Raw genomic sequence first — 25398 nt, forward strand, 5'->3', positions numbered from 1 at the left:
TTCCCTTTGTCAATAATTTCCCTTTCTCAAAGAATTCCCTTTCCCAATTAATTCCCTTTCTCAAAGAATTCCCTTTGTCAATAATTTCCCTTTCTCAGTGAATTCCCTTTCCCAAAGAATTCCCATTCTCAAAGAATTAATTCCCTTTCCCAATTAATTCCCTTTCTCAATTAATGAATTCCCTTCTCAAAGAATTCCGTTTCTCAAAGAATTCCCATTCCCAATGAATTCCCTTTCTCAAAGAATTAATTCCCTTTCTTAATGAATTAATTCCCTTTCTCAATTAATGAACTCCCTTTCTCAGTGAATTAATTCCTTTTCTCAAAGAATTCCGTTTCTCAGTGAATTTCCATTCCCAATGAATCCCCATTCCCAATAAATCCCCATTCCCAATTAATTCCCTTTCTCAAAGAATCCCCTTTCTCAATGAATGAATTCCCTTTCTCAATTAATGAATTCCCTTTTTCAGTGAATTCCCTTTCCCAATTAATTCCCTTTCTCAATGAATTAATTCCCTTTCACAGTGAATTCCTTTCCTCAATTAATGAATTCCCTTTCCCAAAGAATTCCCTTTCTCAGTAATTTCCCTTTCTCAAAGAATTCCCATTCTCAATTAATGAATTCCCTTTCTCAAAGAATTCCCTTTGTCAATAAATTCCCTTTCTCAGTGAATTCCCTTTCCCAAAGAATTCCCATTCTCAAAGAATTAATTCCCTTTCCCAATTAATTCCCTTTCCCAATTAATTCCCTTTCTCAATGAATGAATTCCCTTTCTCAATAATTTCCCTTTCTCAAAGAATTCCCTTTCTCAATTAATGAATTCCCTTTCTCAATGAATGAATCCCCATTCCCAATAAATCCCTATTTCCAATAAATCCCCATTCCCAACTCATCCCTGGAGCTGGGAAAGGGAGGAAGGAGCTTGGGGTGAGTGAGGGCAGAAATCAGCTCAGAAAAAGCTTTTTTTGGGAAGGAAAACCCTGATTGGCTGAATTTGTCCCCAAAAGAGGAGATCCAAACACCTCCTGTGGGACACAGGGACACCCCAATCCTGATTCCTGATCCTCAAAATCCTGGATTTGAGTGAGGGCTGGGATTTGGGTCTCCCCCTCCCTCTGTGTTCCATTTGGGATAATTCCAGGGATTTTCTCTCTTATCCATCCCCCCTGATAATGGAGATTTCTGGGGGGAATTATTTCCACTTCTTCCCTTTTCCACATCCTGCTGGAAATGAGGAATTCCAAGATTCCTGATCCTCAAAATCCTGGATTTGAGTGAGGGGCTGGGATTTGGGTCTCCCCCTCCCTCTGTGTTCCATTTGGGATAATTCCAGGGATTTTCTCTCTTATCCATCCCCCCTGATAATGGGGATTTCTGGGGGGAATCATTTCCACTTCTTCCCTTTTCCACATCCTGCTGGAAATGAGGAATTCCAAGATTCCAGATCCTCAAAATCCTGGATTTGAGCCTGGATTTGAGTGAGGGCTGGGATTTGGGTCTCCCCCTCCCTCTGTGTTCCATTTGGGATAATTCCAGGGTTTTTCCCCCTGGATGAAGAATTCCTGCTCCCAGATGATCTGGAAATCAGGATGGAAAATTCCTGATCCTCAAAATCCTGGATTTGACCTGGATTTGAGTGAGGGTTGAGATTTGGGTCTCCCCCTCCCTCTGTGTTCCATTTGGGATAATTCCAGGGATTTTCTCTCTTATCCATCCCCCCTGATAATGGGGATTTCTGGGGGGAATTTCTGCTTCCACTTCTTCCCTTTTCCACATCCTGCTGGAAATGAGGAATTCCAAGATTCCTGATCCTCAAAATCCTGAATTTAACCTGGATTTGAGTGGGGGGCTGGGATTTGGGTCTCCCCCTCCCTCTGTGTTCCATTTGGGATAATTCCAGGGTTTTTTCCCCCCTGGATGAAGGAGAATTCCCGCTCCCGGTTCCACAGGCTGGAGCTTTATTGCTGGAGCTGCTCCATCCATCCCATCCCATCCCATTGATCCCATCCCATCCCATCCCATCCCATCCCATCCCATCCCATCCCATCCCATCCCATCCCATCCCATCCCATCCCATCCCATCCCATCCCATCCCATCCCATCCCATCCCATCCCATCCCATCCATTCCCACTTTTCCCTCTCCCAGATTTCCCCTGCAGGGACCCCAGACCCCGGGATGGGACCCACGGGGACATTGCTGGCTGTCCTGGTGCCACCGCAGCGCTGTCCCCTCGCTCAGTGCTCTTCATCCTCCTCCTCCTCCTCCTCCTCCTGCGAGGGCTTCGGGTGGGAGAAGAATCCCAGCTGGGGATGGGAATGGGAATGGGAATGGGGGTGACACTGTGACCTCCCAAGGTGACACTGGTGACACCTTGGGGTGACAGCAAGGGGAGAGGACACGGTGGCACCAAGGGGTGACACTGAGGGAGGGGACACAGTGGCACCAAGGGGTGACATCAAGGAGAAGGGCACAGTGGCACCTTGAGGTGACATTGAGGTAGGGAAGGAGGCACGGTGGCACTGAGGGGTGACATCAAGGGGAGAGGACATGGTGGCACTTTGGCACCTTGGGGTGACACTGAGGGGACATAGAGGGTGACACTGAGGGAGGGCACAGTGGCACCTTGGGGTGACATTGACCCATCCCTCACCCTGGGGGTGACACTGCCACCCTCCCAAGGTGCCACCATGGCCCCCCACCCTGCCCAGGTGGCATCTGAACCCTCCCCAAGGTGACACCATGCCCCCACCTTAATGTCACCCCAAGGTGCCACTGTGCCCTCCCTCAGTGTCACCCTCTGTGTCCCCTCAGTGTCACCCCAAGGTGCCACTGTGCCCCCCTTCAGTGTCACCCTTCGATGCCCTCCTCGCTGCCACCTCATGGTGCCACCATGCTCCCCCCTTGGTGTCACCCCTCAGTGCCACTGTGCCTCCTTCCCTACCTCAATGTCACCTCAAGGTGCCACTGTGCCCTTCTCCTTGATGTTGGTGCCACCGTGCCCCCTCCCCTCACTGTCACCCTAAGGTGCCACCATGCCCCCCACCCTCAGTGTCACCCTCGGTGCCACCGTGTCCCCCCTCGGTGTCACCCCAAGGTGCCACCGTGCCCCCTCTTTGTGTCACCCCTCGGTGTCACCCCAAGGTGCCACCGTGCCCTCCCTCAGTGCAATTGCCCTCCCTTCCTTGGTGCCACTGTGTCCCCTCCCCTTGATGTCACCCCTCGATGCCACTGTGCCCCCCATTGGTGCCACAATGCCCCCCCTCCCTTGGTGCCACCTCTCCCTCCCTCAGTGTCACCGCTTGGTGCCGCCCTTTGTGTGACCCCTGGGTGCCACCGTGCCCCCCTCAGTGCCACCCCCCGGTGTCCCCCCATTGTCCCCACTGTCCCCATTGTCCCCCCAGTGCCACCATGCCCCCTCCCTCGGTGTCACCATGTCCCTTCCCCTCGGTGCCACCCCTCGATGCCGCCCTTTGTGTGACCCCTGGGTGCCACCGTGCCCCCTCGGTGCCCCCCCCGGTGCCCCCCCGGTGCCCCCCCCGGTGCCCCTCACCCTGCAGAGGCCGAGGCTCAGCAGTGCCAGCAGCAGGAGCCCCCCCAGGGCGCTGCCCCCCAGGACCCACAGCGACACCGGGGGGCGCCGCGAGCGCAGCAGCTCCAGCAGCAGCTGGGACGGAACGGGGGAAATGGGATAAAAATGGGGAATTTGGGGTGGAAAAATGGGAATTTAGGGGAGAAAATGGGAATTTAGGAGGGGAAATGGGGATTTGGGGGGAAAAATGGGGAATTTAGGGAGGGAAAATGGGGATAAAAATGGGGATTTGGGGGGAAAAATGGGGATTTGGGGGGGGAAATGGGGATTTGGGGGGAAAAATGGGGATTTGGGGGGAAAAATGGGAATTTGGGGGGATTTGGGGTGGAAAAATGGGAATTTAGAGGGGAAAAATGGGAATTTAGGGGGGGAAGGGGGAATTTGGGGGGAAAATGGGGAATTTGGGGGAATTGGGATTGAGGGGGGGAAATGGGAATTTGGGGGGGAAATGGGGATTTAGGGGGAAAGACAGGATTGAGGTGGAGAAATGGAATTGGGGGGAAATGGGGAATTTGGGGTGGAAAAATGGGAATTTAGGGGGGAAAAATGGGGAATTTAGGGGGGAAATGGGGATTTGGGGTGGAAAATGGGGAATTTAGGGGGAAAATGGGGAATTTAGGGGGGAAAATTTGGGGGGGGGAAAATGGGGATTTGGGGGGGAAAAATGGGGAATTTAGGGAGGGAAAATGGGGAATTTAGGGGGAAATTTGGGGATAAAAATGGGAATTTGGGGGGAAAAATGGGGATTTGGGGGGGAAAATGGGGATTTAGGGGGGAAAATGGGGAATTTAGGAGGGGAAATTTGGGGTGAAAAAATGGGAATTTAGGGGGGAAAATGGGGAATTTGGGGGGGAAAAAATGGGGATTTAGGGGGAAAAAATGGGGATAAAAATGGGGATTTGGGGGGGAAAAATGGGATTTGGGGAAAAAAAGGGGGATTTGGGGGGGAAAAATGGGGATTTGGGGGGAAATGGGAATTTAGGGAGCAAAAATGGGGAATTTAGGGAGGGAAAATGGGAATTTGGGAGGGAAAATGGGGAATTTGGGGGGGAAAATGGGGATTTGGGGGGAAAGGGGGATTTAGGGGGATTTGGGGTGAAAAAAATCGGAATTTAGGGGGGAAAATGGGAATTTAGGGGGGAAAAATGGGGAATTTGGGGGAAAAAATGGGGAATTTAGGGGTGAAATTTGGGGTGGAAAAATGGGAATTTAGGGGGGAAAAATGGGGAATTTAGGGGGGAAATTTGGGGTGAAAAAATGGGAATTTAGGGGGGGAAAAATGGGAATTTAGGGGGAAAAATGGGGAATTTGGGGGGAAAAATGGGAATTTAGGGGGAAAGAAAGGATTGAGGAGGGGAAATGGAATTTGGGGGGGAAATGGGGAATTTTGGGGTCCCACCTCCCTGTGCTGAGCCCCCTCCTCCAGCACAAAGAGCCCCCCATGGACCCCCAGGCTGACACTGCTGACGATCCTCAGGCTCCTGAACTTCACCTGCGGTGGGAAAGGGAATCACAAACATCGTAAAATTCAATAAAATAATAATAAAGTTAAATATAACAATAATAAAAATAAATACAATAACAAGAAGAAATAAAAAAAATAATAAAATTAAATAATAAAATGGAAGACAGCCATAATAAAATGAAATGCAGTAATAACAACATGAAAATAAAACGATGAAATGAAATAAAACAAGAGTAAAATAAATAAAATAATAATAAAATAAATAAAATAATAATAAAATAAATAAAATAATAATAAAATAAATTCATAATAAAATAAATAAAATAATAATAAAACTAAATAACACTATAACATTAAATAGTCATAAAATAAAAATAAAATATAAGAATAGAATGAAATAAAACTATAAAATAAAAATGAAAAGCCAATAAAATTATAATCAAATTAAATAAAACAATTATAAAATGAAATACGAGAATTACCGCATGAAATAAAATAAAATAATTAAGTACAATAATAACAACATGAAGTAAAATAATAAAATTAAATACAATAATAATAAAATACAATAATGATAAAATACAATAATAATAAAATACAATAATAATAAAATTAAATAATAATAAAATTAAATAATAATAAAATTAAATAATAAAATTAAATAAAACTATAAAATTAAATACAATAATAAAAATAAAATAGAATAGAATTAAACAAAACAATAAAATAAAATATAATAGAAGTTAATAAAATAATATTTTTTAAAATTATAATCCTAATAAAAAACGAAAAATAAAAGAATAATAAAATAATACAAAATTAATAAAAATTAACACAAACTTGGGGTTTTTTTTCTTTTTAACGGGTTTTTTTTTACTTTAATCTATTTAATAGAATTTACTGAGGGGTTCCCCGGGCTCACCCCGCCGAAGGAGCTCTCGTGCAGCCTCTGCCGGAGCTCGATGGAGGCGCCCCCGCCCCGGCCCAGCCTGGCCAGGCTGCAGCTCAGCCCCCGGCAGCGGCTGCGGGAGCAATCCTGGGGGGCACAAACACCGGGGAGCCCCCGAAACACCCGGGGTGCGGGGGAGACCCCCCTGAATCCCCCCCAAATCCCCTGGGAATGGTAGGGACCACCCTGAACCCCCCTGGGAATGGTAGGGACCACCCTGAACCCCCCCAAATCCCCTGGGAATGGTAGGGACCACCCTGAACCCCCCCAAATCCCCTGGGAATGGTAGGGACCACCCTGAACCCCCCCTGGGAATGGTAGAGACCACCCTGAACCCCCCCTGGGAATGGTAGGGACCACCCTGAACCCCCCCAAATCCCCTGGGAATGGTAGAGACCCCCCTGAACCCCCCCAAATCCCCTGGGAATGGTAAGGACCACCTTGAACCCCCCTGGGAATGGTAGAGACCCCCCTGAACCCCCCCAAATCCCCTGGGAATGGTAGAGACCACCCTGAACCCCCCCAAATCCCCTGGGAATGGTAGGGACCACCCTGAACCCCCCCTGGGAATGGTAGAGACCACCGTGAACCCCCCCAAAATACCCCGGGGTGGGGTGAAGATCTCGCCTGAACCCCCCAAAATCCCCAGAGTTTTGGGGACCCCCTTGAACCCCCCTGGAATTTTAGGGACCCCCCTGAAGTTTTTGTGGACCCCCCTGGAGCTTTGGGGACCCCCCTGGAGTTCTGGGGACCCCTCTGGAGTTTTAAGACTCCCCCCTGAACCCCTCTGGAGTTTTGGGGACCCATCTGGGATTTTGTGGGGACCCTCCTGGAATTTTGGGGACCCCCTTGAACTCCCCTGGTATTTTAGGGACCCCCTGAAGTTTTTGTAGACCCCTCTGGAGTTCTGGGGACCCCTCTGGAGCTTTGGGGACCCCCCTGGAGTTCTGGGGACCCTCCTGGAGTTTTGGGGACCCCCTTGAACCCCCCGGAATTTTAGGGACCCCCTGAATTTTTGGGGACCCCTTTGAACCCCCCTTGAATTTTAGGGACCCCCTGAAGTTTTGGGACCCCTCTGGAGTTTTGGGGACCCCCCTGGAGTTTTGGGGACCCCCCTTTGAGTTTTGGGGTCCCGTCCATCCCTACCAGCCTCTCGCTGTGCCGCAGCTCCTCGGGGGGCACCGGGGTGCCCTCGCTGGGGGGGTGCAGCCTGCAGGAGGCCTGGGGGGGGCACGGGGGGGGGGTCAGGGGGCACCAGCACAGGGGGGACCCCCCCGAGCCCCCCCCAGGTGTCCCCCAGACCCACATTGGCAGCCAGGAGCTCGGTGACAGACAGGATGGGGGCGCCGCGGGGGCCCAGGGCGGGCAGGGCCATGTGCAGGGTGAGGTTCTGCAGGGGGTGGCACCCCAAATTCTGCACCTGGGTGGGGAGGGGGCAAGGTGAGCCATGAGGAGCAGCTCCAAATGTCCCACCAAAACCATGAGGAGCTCCTCTAAACTGTCCCACCAAAACCATGGGGAGCATCTCAAACTGTCCCACCAAAGCCATGAGGAGCAGCTCCAAATGTCCCACCAAATCCACGAGGAGCTCCTCAAAATGTCCCACCAAAGCCATGAGGAGCATCTCCAAACTGTCCCATCAAAACCATGGGGAGCATCTCAAACTGTCCCACCAAAGCCATGAGGAGCATCTCAAAATGTCCCACCAAAACCATGAGGAGCAGCTCAAAATGTCCCACCAAATCCACGAGGAGCAGCTCCAAACTGTCCCACCAAAGCCATGGGGAGCTCCTTCAAATCCCTGATGAGGATCTCCAAAATGTCCCACCAAATCGCCAAGGAGCTCCTCCAAAATGTCCCACCAAATCCTTGAGGAGCATCTCCGAACTTTCTACCAAATTGTTGAGGAGCTCCTCCAAATTGTCCCATCAAATCCCTGAGGAGCTTCTCCAAAATGTCCCTCCAAAATCCTGGGGAGCTCCACCAAATCCATGAGGAGCATCTCCAAACCATCCCATCAAATCCTTGAGGAACCCTTCCAAACTCTTCACCAAATCCCTGGGGAGCTCCTTCAAACTGTCCCACCACAACCATGAGGAGCATCTCAAAATGTCCCACCAAAACCATGAGGAGCAGCTCCAAACTGTCCCACCAAAGCCATGAGGAGCATCTCAAACTGTCCCACCAAATCCTTGAGGAGCATCTCAAAATGTCCCATCAAAACCATGAGGAGCATCTCCAAACTGTCCCATCAAAACCATGGGGAGCATCTCAAAATGTCCCACCAAAACCATGAGGAGCATCTCAAAATGTCCCACCAAAACCATGAGGAGCATCTCAAAATGTCCCACCAAATCCTTGAGGAGCATCTCCAAAATGTCCCATCAAATCCATGAGGAGCTCCTTCAAATCCCTGATGAGGATCTCCAAAATGTCCCACCAAATCCCCAAGGAGCTCCTCCAAAATGTCCCGCTAAATCCCTCCAAACTGTCCCACCAAATCCTTGAGGAGCATCTCAAACTGTCCCACCAAAACCTTGAGGAGCATCTCCAAATGTCCAACCAAATCCACGAGGAGCAGCTCCAAACTGTCCCATCAAAACCTTGAGGAGCATCTCCAAATGTCCAACCAAATCCACGAGGAGCATCTCCAAACTGTCCCATCAAATCCCTGAGGAGCTCCTTCAAATCCCTGATGAGGATCTCCAAAATGTCCCACCAAATCCCCAAGGAGCTCCTCCAAAATGTCCCACTAAATGCCTCCAAACTGTCCCACCAAATCCTTGAGGAGCATCTCCGAACTTTCTACCAAATCCTTGAGGAGCTCCTCCAAATTGTCCCATCAAATCCCTGAGGAGCTTCTCCAAAATGTCCCTCCAAAACCCTGGGGAGCTCCACCAAATCCATGAGGAGTATCTCCAAACCATCCCACCAAATCCTTGAGGAACCCTTCCAAACTCTTCACCAAATCCCTGGGGAGCTCCTCCAAAATGTCCCACCAAATCCTTGAGGAGCATCTCCAAATTGTCCCACCAAAACCCTGAGGAGTATCTCCAAAATCTCCCATCAAAACCCTGAGGAGCATCTCCAAACTCACCACCAAAACCCTGAGGAGTATCTCCAAAATCTCCCATCAAAACCCTGAGGAGCATCTCCAAACTCACCACCAAATCCCTGAGGAGGATCCCTGTCCACCAAAGCCCCTCAGAACCCCCCGGATCCCACCCCCCCAATCATCATCATCATCATCATCATCCTCATCTCCTCACCTTGAGCGTGGTGGTGAACTCGGGGCCGGGGCTGGAGCTGAAGGTGCCCAGGGGTGGCAGCTCATAGCGGGGCAGGTTGGTGGCACTGGGGGGACACGGAGGGGTCACACCCACGGTGGGTGTCCCCTCCCTGACCCCCCCACTGTGCAGGTCGGTATTTTGGGGTGTCCCCGACGCCCCCAGCCCCACCTGGACAGGAACACGTTGGCCTCGTAGCGGATGGGCACCGACAGCTCCACCACGTTGTCCTGCGGTGTCGCCTCCCTGCTGTCACTGCATGGGGGGTGTGGGGACACTCAGGAGTGTCCCCAAATTCCGGCCACGCCCCCTGGGTGTGGCTCCGCCCCCCCAGGGCTCAGCCCCGCCCCCCAGGGCTCAGCCCCGCCCCTCAGCCCTCACCTGGTGGCCCTGAGCGTGAGCTCGGCGCGGTCCCGCAGGACGGAGCAGCTGAACTCCAGCTCCAGCGTGAAGGACACCTGGGGGTCAGGGGGCTTGGGGGGGTCTGGGGGGTTTGGGGGGCACCCAGGGGGTTTGGGGGACAGGGATCCTCCTCGGGGATTGGGTGGGACAGTTTGGAGGAGATCCTCAAGGATTTGGTGGAGAGTTTGGAGGGATTTGGTGGGAGAGTTTGGAGGGGTTTCTCAGGAATTTGGTGGAGAATCTGGAGGAGCTCCTCAAGAATTTGGTGGAGAATCTGGAGGAGCTCCTCATGGATTCGGTGGGACATTTTGAAGGAGCTCCTCAGGGATTTGGTGGGAGAGTCTGGAGGAGCTCCTCAGGGATTTGGTGGAGAGTTTGGATAGGCTCCTCATGGATTTGGTAGGACAATTTGGAGGGATTCCTCATGGATTTGGTGGAGAGTTTGGAGGGTCTCTTCAGGGATTCGGTGGGAGAGTCTGGAGGGGCTCCTCAAGGATTTGATGGGACAGTTTGGAGGGGTTCCTCAGGGATTTGGTGGAGAGTTTGGAGATGCTCCTCAAGGATTTGGTGTCACAGTTGGGAGGGGCTTCTCAGGGATTTGGTGGGACATTCTGGAGGAATTTGGTGGGACATTCTGGAGGAGCTCCTCAAGGATTTGGTGGGACAGTTTGGAGGGGCTCCTCAGGGATTTGGTGGGAGAGTCTGCAAGGATTTGGTGGCACAGTTTGGAAGGGTTCCTCAAGGATTTGGTGGGACAGTTTGGAGGGATTTGGTGGGACATTTTGGAGACGCTCCTCAGCGATTTCGTGAGACATTCTGGAGGAGCTCCTCAAGGATTTGGTGGGACATTTTGGAGATGCTCCTCAGGGATTTGGGCTCCCCCCAGGTTGTACCTGGAGCACGAGGCTGGGGAAAGGGGCGTTCCCTGGGGGTCTCTCGGGGGTTCCCTGGGGGTTCCCCAGGGGTCTCTCAGGGGTTCCCTGGGGGTCTCTCGGGGGTTCCCCGGGGGTCTCTCGGGGTCTCACCTTGGCCTGCGAGCGGAACACGGGGTACCCCACGCTGCAGCGCCGCTGCTGCCCCCCCAGGGCCGAGCACTCCAACTTCACCGAGCTGGGCTCCTGCGGGGAGACACCACAGGGACTCCTCAAGGATTTGGTGGAGAATTTGGAGGGGCTCTCATGGATTTGGTGGGATATTTTGGAAGTGCTCCTCATGAACTTGGTGGGACAGTTTGGAGGAGTTCCTCATAGATTTGGTGGGACATTTTGGAGGAGCTCCTCAGAGATTTGGTGGTGAGTTTGGAAGGACTTGGTGAGACACTTTGGAGGAGCTTCTCAGGGATTTGCTGGGATATTTTGGAGGAGCTCCTCAAGGATTTGATGGAAGAATTTGGAGGGGCTCTCATGGATTTGGTGGGATATTTTGGAAGTGCTCCTCATGCACTTAGTGGGACATTTTGGAGGTGCTCCTCAGGGACTTGGTGGGACAGTTTGGATGAGTTCCTCAGGCACTTGGTGGAAGAGTTTGTAGGAGCTCCTCAGGGATTTGGTGGGACAGTTTGGACGAGCTCCTCAGGGATTTGGTGGGACAGTTTGGAGAGGTTCCTCAGGAACTTGGTAGGGCTCCTCAGGGATTTGGTGGGACAGTTTGGAGAGGTTCCTCAGGAACTTGGTAGGGCTCCTCAGGGATTTGGTGGGACAGTTTGAAGGGGCTCCTCAGGCACTTGGTGGGGCTCCTCAGGGATCTGGGCTCCCCCAGGCTGTACCTGGAGCACGAGGCTGGAGAAGTGGAGGTTCCCAGGCAGCTGCAGCCACAGGCTGGCGTTGTAGGCATTCTCCTTGCGGTTCTCCAGCTCCACCTCCACCAGCATCCTCCTCCGGCCCTTCCTCAGGACGTGGGGGCTCTGCCTGGGGGCCAGGGTGGTCACAGGGCGCTGCTGGCATCCCAGGGACACCATGGGGACACGGGGGGGACACCAGGGCTACCTGGAGCCCACGATGTCCGTGGTGGCCTTGAGCACCAGGTCGGTGACACACTCGTCGTCATCGCCGCAATCCTTGAAAAACGGGATCTGGAAGGAGACGGGGGATCCTGGTGTGATCCCAATGTGATCCCAGTGCCCGGGGGTGATCCCAGTGCCCGAGCACACCCCTACCAGTACACACCAGTTTGTGAAGGGAGGTGGGAGACGCCTCATCCAGCACGGAGCCGCTGGTGGCCTCATCCAGCGCCCAGGTGAGGCTGAGGCTGAGGGGCCGCAGGTAATCCGAGGTGTCCTGCACAAATGGGGGGTCCCGTCAGCCTCACGCGGGCTGGACCCCGGGAATGGGGCCGGGAGGAGCCCCCGAGGGAACCCCTGAGGGCTGGGAGGAGCCCTGAGGGCCGGGAGGAGCCCCAAAGAGCAGGGAGGAGCCCCTGAGGGCCGGGAGGAGCCCCAAAGAGCAGGGAGGAGCCCCTGAGGGCCGGGAGGAGCCCATGAGGGCCGGGAGGAGCCCCTGAGGGCCGGGAGGAGGCCGGGAGGAGCCCCCTGAGGGCCGGGAGGAGCCCACGAGGGCCAGGAGGAACCCCATGGGGCAGGAGGAATCCATGAGGGCCTGGAGGAGCCCGTGAGGGCCAGGAGGAGCCCGTGAGGGCCGGAGGGAACCCATGAGGGCCGGGAGGAGCCCTGAGGGCCGGGAGGAGCCCTGAGGGCCGGGAGGGGCCCCTGAGGGCCGGGAAGAGCCCATGAGGGCCGGGAGGAGCCCATGGGGGCTGAGAGGAGCCCATGAGGGCTGAGAGGAGCCCATGAGGGCTGAGAGGAGCCCTTGAGGGCCGGGATGTGCCCATGAGGGCCGGGAGGAGCCCATGAGGGCCGGGAGGAGCCCCTGAGGGCCGGGAGGAGCCCCTGAGGGCCGGGAGGAGCCCCTGAGGGCCGGGAGGAGCCCCTGAGGGCTGGGAGGAGCCCTGAGGGCCGGGAGGAGCCCATAGGGGCCGGGAGGAGCCCTCGAGGGCCGGGAGGAGCCCATGAGGGCCGGGAGGAGCCCCTGAGGGCCGGGAGGAGCCCCGGGACCAGGAGGGGCCCTTGAGGGCCGGGAGGAGCCCCCAGGAATGGGGCCGGGAGGAGCCCTGAAGGCCAGGTGGAGTCCCGGGACCAGGAGGAGCCTATGAGGGCCAGGAGGAGCCCCGGGACCAGGAGGGGCCCTTGAGGGCCGGGAGGAGCCTCGGGACTGACCAGGACGTGGAAGGGGACGCGGGTGCAGCTCTGCCGGCCCAGCAGGAGCTCCACGCGGCGCTGCAGCAGCCGGCGGGCACCGGAGTCGAAGGCGGCTCGGGATCCCGGGCCCCGCTCCTCCAGGGACGCGTTGTACCGGAGAGCTGCGGGACAGGGGCGGGTCAGGGCCGGGAGAGCAGCGGGACAGGGACTGCTCTGGTGGGAGGGACCCGGGGAAACCCGGGGGTGCTCCAGGGACACTGCCAGGAGCCTTGGGATGCTCTGGAGTGCTCCAGGAGCCTTTGGGATGCTCTGGGATGTTTCTGGGGTGCTCCCCAACCAGCCAGAGATGTTCCAAGGACACTCCCAAGACTCTTTGGGATCTCCAGGAATGTTTCTGGAAGGCTCCAGGACCCTTTGGGATGCTCTGGGATGCCCCAGGACCCTTTGGGTGGCTCCAGGACCCTTTGGGATGCTCAGGGACATTTCTGGGCTGCTCCAAGGACACTCCCAGGACCCTTTGGGATGCTCTGGGATGCCCCAGGACCCTTTGGGTGGCTCCAGGACCCTTTAGGATGCTCCAAGGATGCTCTGGGGTTCTCCCCACCCAGCCAGGGATGCTCCAGAGACGCTCTCAGGACCCTCTGGGATGCCCCAGGACCCTTTGGGTTGCTCCAGGAGCCTTTGGGATGCTCAGGGACATTTCTGGGCTGCTCCAAGGACACTCCCAGGACCCTTTGGGATGCTCTGGGATGCCCCAGGACCCTTTGGGATGCTCAGGGACGTTTCTGGGCAGCTCCAGGCCCACCCCCCGGACCCCGCAGCCCCCAGGCCCGCACTCACCCACATCCATGCCCGGGGGGGCGCTCCGGGCGCGGCTCTGGGCGCGGAAGCAGAGGCGGGCGCGCAGGCACACGGCCCCGGAGCCGCCGCGCCGGCAGTTCCGCCGGGTGACGCTGACGGCCGCCGGCTCCACCGACACGGCCGCGGCCACCTGCAGGATCCAGCGGGAGCTGCGGGCACGGCGACACCGGGCACGTCAGCGGGACCGCGCGGGGACGGGGTCTGGGAGCGTCCCGGGCTCTCACAAGGGGAAACTGAGGCACCGAGTGCCTTTCCCATGGGCCACATGTCACTGTTCTCGGGGTGTCCATCTCCATGTCCCTGTCCCTTCTCCATGTCCCCATTCCTGGGGTGTCCCTGACTGTTCTCCATGTCCCTGTTCCCAGGGTGTCTCTGTCCTTTCTCCATGTCTCCATTCCCAGGGTGTCCCTGTCCCTTCTCCAAGGGACAGCTGTCCTTGTCCCCGCGGTGTCCCTGTCCACTCTCCATGTCCCTGTCCCCATTCCTGGGATGTCCCTGTCCCTTGTCCCTGTCTCCATTTCCGGCGTGTCCCTGTCCCCTCTCCATGTCCCCATTCCCAAGATGTCCCTGTCTCCATTGCCAGAGTGTCCCTGTCTTTCTCCATGTCCCAGTCCTTTCTCCACATCCCCATTCCCAGGGTGTCCCTGTCCCCTCTCCATGTCCCTGTCCCTCTCTGTGTCCCCCATTCCCGAGGTGTCCCTGTCCTTTCTCCATGTCCCTGATGTCAGAATGTCCTTGTCCTTCTCCATGTCCCCATTCCCAGGGTGTCCCTCTCCCTATTCCTGGGGTGTCGCTGTCCTCTCTCCATGTCCCTGTTCCCATTCCCATGGTGTCCCTGTCCCTTCTCCATGTCTCCATTCCCAGAGTGTCCCCGTCTTTCTCCATGTCCCTGTCACCATTCTCGAGGTATCCCTGTCCCCATTCCTGGGGTGTCCCTGTCCCTCTCCATGTCCCTGATCCCAGAATGTCCCTGTCCTTCTCCATGTCCCCATTCCTGGAATGTCCCTGTCCCTATTCCTATGGTGTCCCATCTCCTCTCCATGTCCCTGTCCCTGTCCCTGTCCCCATTCCCAAGGTGTCCCCATCCCCATTCCCGTGATGTCCCTGTCCCCATTCCTGTCCCCTCTCCATGTCCCTACCCCCATTCCCGGGGTGTCCCTGTCCCTTCTCCATGTCCCCATTCCCAGGGTCTCCCTGTCCTTCTCCATGTCCCTGTTCCAGGGGTGTCCCTGTCCCCTCTCCGTGTCCCTGTCCCTGTCCCCATCCCCATCCCCAGGTGTCCCCACCCCTGTCCCCTGCTCACCGCAGCACCACGGCCGCCCCCTGCGCCCCCACGGCCACGTCCACCAGTCCGTCCCCGTCCATGTCCGTCCGTCCGTCCACGCTGATCCCGAAGTACCGGAGGCTCCAGCCCAGCGCCGCCGCCTCGATGCGCTGCCAATGAGAATTTTAGATTTTTCATTTTTCATTTTTAAGCCCTTTTCTGGCCCAGAGATGGGGTGACTGAAAGGCCCAGTTAGTTTATAAAATAGAATAAATAATTTTAAATGTAAACTCTTAAAATAAAGTTAAATGAAATATAAAATCAAGTAAAAATACAATCAAGTAAAATAAACACATTTTTAAAATGAAAGTTTTTAAAACTCCTCTTTTTAGTCTCGTGTGAAGGGTGAGACAATACAGGTGTTATAATTCACGCCATCACAATCAGAAGCTAATTATTTCTTAATTAAAGTACACTATAAGAGTGTCCTTTCTCCATGTCCCCATTCCTGAGGTGTCCCTGTCCTTTCTCCATGTCTGTCTCCTTTCTCCATGTCCCTGATTTTCGGGTGTCCCTGCCCCTTCTCCATGTCCCTGATTTTGGGGTGTCCCTGTCCCTCTCCATGTCCCCATTCCCAGGGTGTCTCTGTCCTTTCTCCATATCCCTGTCTTTCTCCATGTCTCTGATTTTGGGGTGTCCCTGTCCCTTCTCCATATCCCCATTCCCGAGGATGTCCCTGTCCTTTCTCCATGTCTGTCTCCTTTCTCCATGTCCCCATTCCTGAGGTGTCCCTGTCCTTTCTCCATGTCTCTGATTCTGGGGTGTCTCTGTCCCCTTTCCATATCCCCATTTCGTGGGTGTCCCAGTCTTTTCTCCATGTCCCTGATTTTGGGGTGTCCTTGTCCCCTCTCCATCTCCCCATTCCCAGAGTGTCTCTGTCCCTTCTCCATGTCCCTGATTTTGGGGTGTCCCTGTCCCTTCTCCATGTCCCTGATTTTGGGGTGTCCCTGTCCGCTCTCCATCTCCCCATTCCCAGAGTGTCTCTGTCCCTTCTCCATGTCCCTGATTTTCGGGTGTCCCTGCCCCTTCTCCATGTCCCTGATTTTGGGGTGTCCCTGTCCCCTCTCCATGTCCCCATTCCCGAGGTGTCCCTGTCCCTTCATGTCCCCATTCCCAGCGTGTCTCTGTCCTTTCTCCACGTCCCTGTCCCTTCTCCATGTCCCTGATCCCAGGGTGTCCCTGTCCCTTCTCCATGTCCCTGATTTTGGGGTGCCCCTGTCCCCTCTCCATGTCCCCATTCCTGAGGTGTCCCTGTCCTTTCTCCATGTCCCTGATTTTGGGGTGTCCCTGTCCCTCTCCATATCCCCATTCCCGGGGTGTCCCTGTCCCTTCTCCATGTCCCTATTCTCCATTCCCCAGGTATCTCTGTCCTTTTCTCCATGTCCCTGATTTTGGGGTGTCCTTGTCCCTTCTCATTGTCCCTGTCCCTTCTCCATGTCCCCATTCCTGAGGTGTCCCTGTCCCTTCTCCATGTCCTTGATTTTGGGGTGTCCCTGTCCGCTCTCCATCTCCCCATTCCCAGAGTGTCTCTGTCCCCTCTCCATGTCCCTGATCCCAGGGTGTCTCTGTCCTTTCTCCATATCCCTGTCCCTTCTCCATATCCCTGTCTTTCTCCATGTCCCTGTCCCCTCTCCATCTCCCCATTCCCAGAGTGTCTCTGTCCCTTCTCCATGTCCCTGATTTTGGGGTGTCCCTGTCCCTTCTCCATCTCCCCATTCCCAGGGTGTCCCTGTCCCTTCTCCATGTCCCCATTCCCAGGGTGTCTCTGTCCTTTCTCCATATCCCTGTCTTTCTCCATGTCCCTGATTTTGGGGTGTCCCTGTCCCTTCTCCATGTCCCTGATTTTGGGGTGTCCCTGTCCCTCTCCATGTCCCTGATTTCGGGGTGTCCCTGTCCCTCTCCATCTCCCCATTCCCAGCATGTCCCAATTCACTGACAGCGTACCCCAGCCCCACCAGCGCTGTCACTGCCGCCCTCCCCGGTGCCTCACCTGTTTGCGTTGGGGCAGGAGGGTGCCCGGTGCCACGTGGAACACGTAGAGCGCCCCTCGGTGCCCGTCCTCCAGCGGGGCGCCCACCACGGCTCCGGCCAGCCCGTCCTGGCTCAGGTTGGGCACCGCGCCCAGGGCGGAGCCGAAGCGCGAATCCTGCGGCCTCGGCTCGGGGAGCAGCGACCCCGCGGGGCTCAGGCGCTCCTGGGGGTGCGGGGGAGCCCTCGGTACCCCCGAGGGACGGGGAGCCCCTCAATGCCAACCGTGCTCCCCCAAATTCCCTCGGTACCCCCACAGGACGGGGAGCCCCTCAATGCCAACCGTGTTCCCCCAAATTCCCTCGGTACCCCCAAGGGAGGGGCAGCCCCTCAATGCCAACCGTGTTCCCCCGATCGCCCCAAATTCCCCAGGTACCCCCGAGGGACGGGGAGCCCCTCAATGCCAACCGTGTTCCCCCAAATTCCCTCGGTACCCCCACGGGACGGGGAGCCCCTCAATGCCAACCGTGTTCCCCCGATCGCCCCAAATTCCCTCAGTCCCTCTGCATCATTGCCACCGTGTTCCTGCAATCGCCCCAAATTCCCTCGGTACCCCCAAGGGACGGGGAGCCCCTCAATGCCACCGTGTTCCCCCAATCGCCCCAAATTCCCCAGGTACCCCCGAGGGAGGGGCAGCCCCTCAATGCCACCGTGTTCCCCCGATCGCCCCAAATTCCCTCCCAGTCCCTCTGCATCCAAGGGACAGGCACCCCTCATTGCCACGGTGTTCCCCCGATCGCCCCAAATTCCCATCCAGTCCCTCTGCATCCTGCTGATCCGCCCATCCTCTGCCCCAGTTCAACACAGTCCCCGTCCCTCTCACCTACCCCACACCCTCAGACCCACATCTGCCCCACACGGTAAATACAGACCCTCCCTGTCTCACCTGCCCCATGCCCCCAGGCCCATCCCTGCCCCACACGGTAAATACAGACCCTCCCCTTTCCCCTCACACCTTCCCCACACCCTCAGGCCCACCCCAGCCCCTCACACCTGCCCCACTCGGTACACGTAGACCCTCCCTTCACCCCTCACACCTTCCCCACACCCCCAGGCCCACCCCAGCCCCTCTCACCTGCCCCACAGGCACACACAGACCCAACCCCTCTCACCTGCCCCACACCCTCAGGCTCACACCTGCCCTCTCACCTGCCCCACATGGTACAAACAGACCCTCCCCTGCCCCTCTCACCTGCCCCACAGGCACACACAGACACTTCCCCTGTCCCCTCACCTTCCCCACACCCCCAGGCCCACCCCAGCCCCTCTCACCTGCCCCACCCGGTACACGCAGCCCCTCCCGGTCTCACCTGCCCCACCCGGTACACGCAGCCCCACCCGGTACACGCAGCCCCTCCCGGTCTCACCTGCCCCACCCGGTACACGCAGCCCCTCCCGGGTCTCACCTGCCCCACCCGGTACACGTAGACCCTCCCGGTCTCACCTGCCCCACCCGGTACACGCAGCCCCTCCCGGTCTCACCTGCCCCACCCGGTACACGCAGCCCCTCCCGGTCTCACCTGTCCCACCCGGTACACGTAGACCCTCCCGGTCTCCCAGCTCTGCCCGCCCAGGTAGGAGGGCGCTGCCACCAGCAGCAGCTCGCTGTCCCCATCTCCCTCCAGGTCCAGGGCCAGCACCTCGCTGCCGAAGTAGGAGCCGATCTGGGGGTGCAGGGGGCTGTGAGGCTGAGGGGGGACCCCCAAACTCCCTCCCCAAAACCCTCAGGGTCCCCCAGCACCCCTCACCTGGTCCCCCGTTAACGCCTGGGCCACGGTGACGGTGCCCGCGGGGTCCAGCTGGAACAGCACCACCTTGCCCTTGTGCTGGAAGCGGGGGGCACCGGCCACCAGGAGGCGCCGCCCCCCCGGCAGCTGCAGCGAGGACACCGAGTACCCTGGGGGGACAGCGGGGTCAGGGGGGGAACGGTCCTGGGGGGACAGGGGGGTCCTGGGGAACCACAAATATCCGGGTTTGGGGCGTCCCCGGGGCACCCAAATATCAGGGTCAGGAGCATTCCCAGGGCACCCCAAATATCCGGGTTTGGAGCATCCTTGGAGCACCCCAAAAATCCAGGATATGGAGTATCCCCAGGGTACCCAAATATCCGTGTTTGGAGCATCCCTGGGGCACCCCAAATTGATAGGATATGGAGCATTCCCAGGGTACCAAAATATCCGGGTTTGGGGCGTCCCCACGGTACCCAAATATCCGGGTTTGGAGCATCCTTGGAGCACCCCAAAAATCCAGGATATGGAGTATCCCCAGGGCACCGCAAATTTCCAGAACATTTCTGTATCACCAAGCACCCCAAATATCCAGGACATGGAGTATCACCAAGAATCTCAAATATCCAGGACATTTCTGTATGACCAAGGAGCCCAAATATCTATTCCATGGATATGCAGCATCCCCAAATTTCCAGAACATTTCTGTATCACCAAGCACCCCAAATACCCAGAACATGGAGTATGCCCAGGGCACCCCAAATATTCATTATATGGAGTATCCCCAGGGCACCCCAAATTTCCAGGACATTTCTGTATCACCAAGGATCCCAAATATCCAGGTCATGGAGCATCCTCAGGACACCCCAAATTCCCAGGACATTTCTGGCCCCCAAAAACACCCACTCCACAAAGCACCCCCACTTCACCGCTGATCTCCAGGCCGTGGAACGCCCCTGAGTCACCCCAAATCTGGAGGGCTTTGGAACCAAACCCATTCACCCCCCAGCCCCCAGGGCTCCCCCATACCCAGGTAGGCCACGTGGTTCCTCAGCTGCAGCGGGAATTCCAAATTTACAGGACATTTCTGTATCACCAAGCACCCCAAATATCCAGGACATGGAGTATTCCCAGGGCACCCCAAACTTTCAAGACATTTCTGTATCACCAAGGATCCCAAATATCCAGGTCTGGAGCATCCTCAGTACACCCCAAATATCCATTATATGGAGTATCCCCAGGACACCCCAAATTTACAGGACATTTCTATATCACTAATGATCCCAAATATCCATTCCATGGAGTATCCCCACAATACCCCAAATTTCCAGGACATTTCTGTATCACCAAAACCCCACTTCACCGCTGATCTCCAGGCCGTGGAACGCCCCTGATTCACCCCAAATCTGGAGGGCTTTGGAACCAACCCCATTCACCCCCCAGCCCCCAGGGCTCCCCCATACCCAGGTAGGCCGCGTGGTTCCTCAGCTGCAGCGGGAATTCCTCCTGGAACGCCCCTGGGGCCGGCACCACGCGCCCGCGCCGCCGCTCCTCCAGCACGCCGCCCTGCCAGCCGTGGGCTCCCACCATGCCAAACAGGATCCCGTCCTGCTGGGAGGGGTGGCACACGTCACCTCAGTGCCCTCGGTGTCCCCAGACCCCCGGCAGATTGACTGGAAAAATCCCCTTGCCCAGGATTTTCTCCTGGGAAGGTGAGAAGGCTCAGGGAAAAATGAAAACAATAATTCTCTGATTTGCTTCTCCTGTGTTTTGCTGCTTTGGGACGTGTTTGGATATTGTTTCATTGGTTTCATGTGAATTGTTTTTACTTAATGACCAATCACAGCCAAGCTGAGGCTCTGGAAAGAGTCACGAGTTTTTTCATTATCATCTTTTAGCCTTCTGTCTGAATCCTTTCTGTATTTTTTAGTATAGCTTAGTTTAGTATCCTTTTACATAATAATAGTGTCATAAAATAATAAATTAATAAAATAATAAATGGAGTCAGATTCATCATCTCCTTCCTACCACAGGGCACCTCATCAATGCCACCCTGCCATGCCAGGGGTGAGATGGGCTCAGGGTTGTTTTCCACCTTTCACTGTGGTCACAACTTTCCCAAGGCTGTGAGAAGCTCAGAGAAAAGAATTATAAACAATTCCTATCTTAGCTTTCTGCACCTGGAGTTTGTGATCACGTTAACGTTCACAAACATTAATGTGTGTGTTATGTGTATGTGCTAATGTGTGTGAACATGTTGTGTGTTGATTACCAAAGAGTGGCTTCTTAATTAGCCACTGTTCTGATTAAAGGACCAATCAGAATATAAAAAGGAATGGGTGTGCTAATAAAGTGGATTTGGCCTTGTGGGTCATTTCTGACTCAGCAGGGACAGGATCACCTCGAGGTGGTGGATGGAGAAGCCGATCTGGGACATCTCCAGCTCGAAGGCGCTCTCGTTGTCCCCGTGGGTGCCTGAAAGAGGAGAAACGAGACTCAGCTCGTCCATCTGGAATCCCCAGCCCTCCCCACCATCCCAGCCCCAAACCAGCACCCTCCAGGCTGAAGATCCGATCTCCCAGAGCATCCACGATGTCGTTGAGGGCGGCCTCGTCCGTGACGTTGAAGAAATACTTCTCATCGGGGTCGCTGGCGATGAACTTGATCTCCCGGATGAAATCCTCGGGGTCCTGCTGCCTCCTCAGGTAATGCCCCAGCACCTGAGGGGGGGACAGGGCTCAGCAGGATCCCCAGGCCCCGGGGGGCGCGGGGAGGGCGGCAGGGGCTCACGGCGATGGCGTAGCGGGTGACGTTGCGGCGCTCGCACTCGGCCAGCGCCGCGGGCAGCTCGTCCCCGTCGTGCGACTCCCCGTCCGTCAGCACCAGCAGCAGCCGCGCGGCCCCCGGGCGCCCGCCCCGCGCGGGGCTGAACGAGTCCGTGCTGTGGGAGGGATGGAGGGTGAGCGCCCGGGCAGCCCCTGGTGAGCCCTGCCCAGGGCTGAGCCTGGTGCCAGCCCTGATCCTGATCCCAGTCCTGATCCTGATCCCAGCCCTGATCCCAGCCCTGATCCTGATCCCAGTCCTGATCCTGATCCCAGCCATGATCCTGATCCCAGTCCTGATCCTGATCCCAGTCCTGATCCTGATCCCGGATCCCAACCCTGATCCTGATCCCAGTCCTGATCCTGATCCTGATCCCAGTCCTGATCCTGATCCCAGTTCTGATCCTGATCCCAACCCTGATCCTGATCCCAGCCCTGATCCTGATCCCAGTTCTGATCCTGATCCTGATCCCAGTCCTGATCCCAGCTATGATCCTGATCCTGATCCCGGATCCCAACCCTGATCCTGATCCCAGTCCTGATCCTGATCCCAGCCCTGATCCCAACCCTGATCCTGATCCCAACCCTGATCCTCATCCCAGCCCTGATCCCAACCCTGATCCTGATCCCAGCCCTGATCCTCATCCCAGCCATGATCCTGATCCTGGATCCCAACTCTGATCCTGATCCCAGCCCTGATCCTGATCCCAACCCTGATCCTGATCCCAGTCCTGATCCCGGATCCCAACCCTGATCCTCATCCCAGCCCTGATCCTGATCCTGATCCCAACCCTGATCCTGATCCCGGATCCCAACCCTGATCCAGATCCCAGTCACAGCCCCGGCCCCAGTCCCAATGCCAATCCCAATCCAAATCTTGACTTGATCCCAAACCCGATACCAATTCCAATCCCCATCCCAACCTAGACCCTAAACCCCAACTCTGACCCCAGCCCCAATCCCACCCCCACTGCCAATCCCGATCCTGCCCCCAATTTTGCTCCAAATCCCACCCTGATCCCAGCCCAAATCCCACCCCAATCCCAGCCCCAACCCCATCCCAATCCTGCCCCCATCCCATTCCAATCCTGCCCCAAATCCCACCCCAGAGACCACCCCAATCCTGCCCCAAGTTCCATCCCGATCTTGCCCCCAATCCCATCCCAATCCCACCCCAGAGCCCACCCCAATCCCACCCTAATCCCACCCTGGTCCTGCCCCTGATCCCACCCCAGAGCCCACCCCAATCCCGCTCCCAATCCCACCCTGATCCCACCTCCAATCCTGACCCAGTCCCACCCCAATCCCACTCCAATCTCACGCCAATCCCAGCCCCGATTCTGACCCTGATCCCACCCCAATCTCGCTCCAATCCCACCCTGATCTTAGCCCCAATCCCCCCCAATGCCCCCCAATCCCACCCCAATCCCCCCCAATCCCCCCCAATGCCCCCCAATCCCACCATGCCTCCCGGATGGCCATGGCCGTCCTGGTCTCCCTGCCCTCCTGCCGGGTCAGGTTCCGCGCGGCCTCCAGCAGGCTCTGGGCTGTGGGGTGCTGCCCCAGCGCCCACTCCTGCACCAGGTGCTCCCCGTACTGCAGCACCCCCACCTGGAACAGGGACAGTCAGAACCCCAAAATATCCCCCAAACCCACAGGGAACCCCCAAATCCCCAAGGTGCTGCTCCTGCACCAGGTGCTCCCCGTACTGCAGCCAACCTGAAATGGGGAGGGTCAGAACCCCAAAACATCCCTCAAACCTACAGGGAACCCCCAAATCCACAGAGACCCCTCAATTCCCCAGGGTGCTGCCCCAGTGCCCACTCCTGCACCACGTGCTCCCCGTACTGCAGCACCCCAACCTGGAACAGGGACAGTCAGAACCCCAAAGCATCCCCCAAACCCACAGGGAACCCCCAAATCCACATGGAACCCCCAAATCCCCAAGGTGCAGCTCCTGCACCAGGTGCTCCCTGTACTGCAGCACCCCAACCTGGAACAGGGACAGTCAGAACCCCAAAACATCCCCCAAACCCACAGGGAACCCCAAATCCACAGGGACATCTCCCAAACCCACAGGGAACCCCCAAATCCACAGAGACCCCTCAATTCCCCATGGTGCTGCCCCAGTGCCCACTCCTGCACCACGTGCTCCCCGTACTGCAGCACCCCAACCTGGAACAGGGACAGTCAGAACCCCAAAATATCCCCAAATCCATAGGGAACCCCAAACCCACAGGGACATCCCCCAAACCCACAGGGAGCCCCCAAATCCACAGAGACCCCTCAATTCCCCATGGTGCTGCCCCAGCGCCCACTCCTGCACCAGGTGCTCCCCGTACTGCAGCACCCCCACCTGAAACGGGGAGGGTCAGAACCCCAAAATATCCCCCAAACCCACAGGGAACCCCCAAATCCCCAAGGTGCAGCTCCTGCACCAGGTGCTCCCTGTACTGCAGCACCCCAACCTGGAACAGGGACAGTCAGAACCCCAAAACCTCCCCCAAACCCACAGGGAACCCCCAAATCCACAGGGAACCCCCAAATCCACAGGGAACCCCCAAACCGACAGGGACATCCCCTAAACCCCCCAGAGAACCCCCAAAACCCCCGGGGACCCCTCAAACTGCCAGGGTGGACAATGGCATCACCCCAAGGACAACAGCACTGTGTTGGGGACACCATCCCAGCCTTGGGGACACCGTGGTGGCCAACACCAGGTGCCATCACCCCAGGGACAATGCCATCACCCCAGGGACAATGCCATCACCCCAGGGACAATGCCATCACCCCAAGGGACATCACCCCAGGGACAATGCCACCACCCCAAGGACAATGGCATCACCCCAAGGGACATCACCCCAGGGACAATGCCACCACCCCAAGGACAATGGCATCACCCCAAGGACAATGCCATCACCCCAGGGACATCACCCCAAGGACAATGGCATCACCCCAGGGACATCACCCCAAGGACAATGGCATCACCCCAAGGCTGGCATCACCCCAGGGACGATGCCACCACCAAAGGGACAATGCCATCACCCCAAGGGACAATGCCACCACCAAAGGGACAATGGCATCACCCCAGGGACAATGGCATCACCCCAAGGGACAATGCCACCACCCCAGGGACAATGCCATCACTGCAGGGACAATGCCATCACCCAAGGGACAATGCCACCACCAAAGGGACAATGGCATCACCCCAAGGGACAATGGCATCACCCCAGGGACAATGCCATCACCCTAGGGACAATGGCATCACCCCAAGGACAATGGCATCACATCAGGGACAATGCCACCACCCCAAGGACAATGCCACCACCAAACGGACAATGCCACCACCCCAAGGACAATGCCACCACCCCAAGGACAATGGCATCACCCCAGAGGACGATGCCATCACCAAAGGGACAATGCCATCACCCCAGGGACAACAGCACTGCCCTGGAGACAGTCCCCTTACCCTGGGGACACCATCCCAGCCTTGGGGACACCGTGGTGGCCAACACCAGGTGCCATCACCCCAAGGACAATGCCATCACCCCAGGGACAACAGCACTGCCCTGGAGATAGTTCCCTTGCTCTGGGGACACCACTCCAGCCTTGGGGACACTGTGGTGGCCCTACCAAGGTGCTACACCAGGTGCCATCACCTCAGGGACAACACCATCACCCCAAGGCTGGCATCACCCCAGGGACAACAGCACTGCTCTGAGACAGTCCCCTTGCCCTGGGGACACCAT

The 25398-nt window shown here is 56.6% G+C and overlaps 1 protein-coding gene across 4 annotated transcripts in view; it reads right to left on the reverse strand.

Moving 5' to 3' along the window:
- Positions 1-2190: 2190 nt before the first annotated feature.
- The window catches only part of ITGA10 (integrin subunit alpha 10), a 28980-nt gene continuing 5772 nt past the window's right edge, over positions 2191-25398 (reverse strand). For 2 of the 4 annotated variants that reach the window (XM_064732643.1, XM_064732645.1), the window contains 24 exons: positions 23112-23260; positions 21618-21768; positions 21382-21547; positions 21229-21302; positions 20291-20435; positions 18849-18997; positions 18621-18764; positions 17063-17266; positions 15052-15182; positions 13728-13897; positions 12906-13048; positions 11860-11970; positions 11680-11765; positions 11460-11601; positions 10720-10812; positions 9674-9750; positions 9464-9547; positions 9275-9359; positions 7312-7425; positions 7152-7226; positions 5979-6092; positions 4991-5083; positions 3553-3666; positions 2191-2305 (listed from right to left, as the gene is read on the reverse strand). In XM_064732643.1, the coding sequence (XP_064588713.1) occupies positions 2237-2305; positions 3553-3666; positions 4991-5083; positions 5979-6092; positions 7152-7226; positions 7312-7425; positions 9275-9359; positions 9464-9547; positions 9674-9750; positions 10720-10812; positions 11460-11601; positions 11680-11765; positions 11860-11970; positions 12906-13048; positions 13728-13897; positions 15052-15182; positions 17063-17266; positions 18621-18764; positions 18849-18997; positions 20291-20435; positions 21229-21302; positions 21382-21547; positions 21618-21768; positions 23112-23260 (2883 nt within the window). In that variant the 3' untranslated portion in view covers positions 2191-2236. The remainder of the gene's footprint in view (positions 2306-3552; positions 3667-4990; positions 5084-5978; positions 6093-7151; positions 7227-7311; positions 7426-9274; positions 9360-9463; positions 9548-9673; positions 9751-10719; positions 10813-11459; positions 11602-11679; positions 11766-11859; positions 11971-12905; positions 13049-13727; positions 13898-15051; positions 15183-17062; positions 17267-18620; positions 18765-18848; positions 18998-20290; positions 20436-21228; positions 21303-21381; positions 21548-21617; positions 21769-23111; positions 23261-25398) is intronic. The other 2 variants (XM_064732644.1, XM_064732646.1) reach the window with 2 other exon arrangements.

The sequence above is a fragment of the Zonotrichia leucophrys genome, chromosome 25 (assembly GCF_028769735.1).
Source record: "Zonotrichia leucophrys gambelii isolate GWCS_2022_RI chromosome 25, RI_Zleu_2.0, whole genome shotgun sequence".
Taxonomy (NCBI): domain Eukaryota; kingdom Metazoa; phylum Chordata; class Aves; order Passeriformes; family Passerellidae; genus Zonotrichia; species Zonotrichia leucophrys.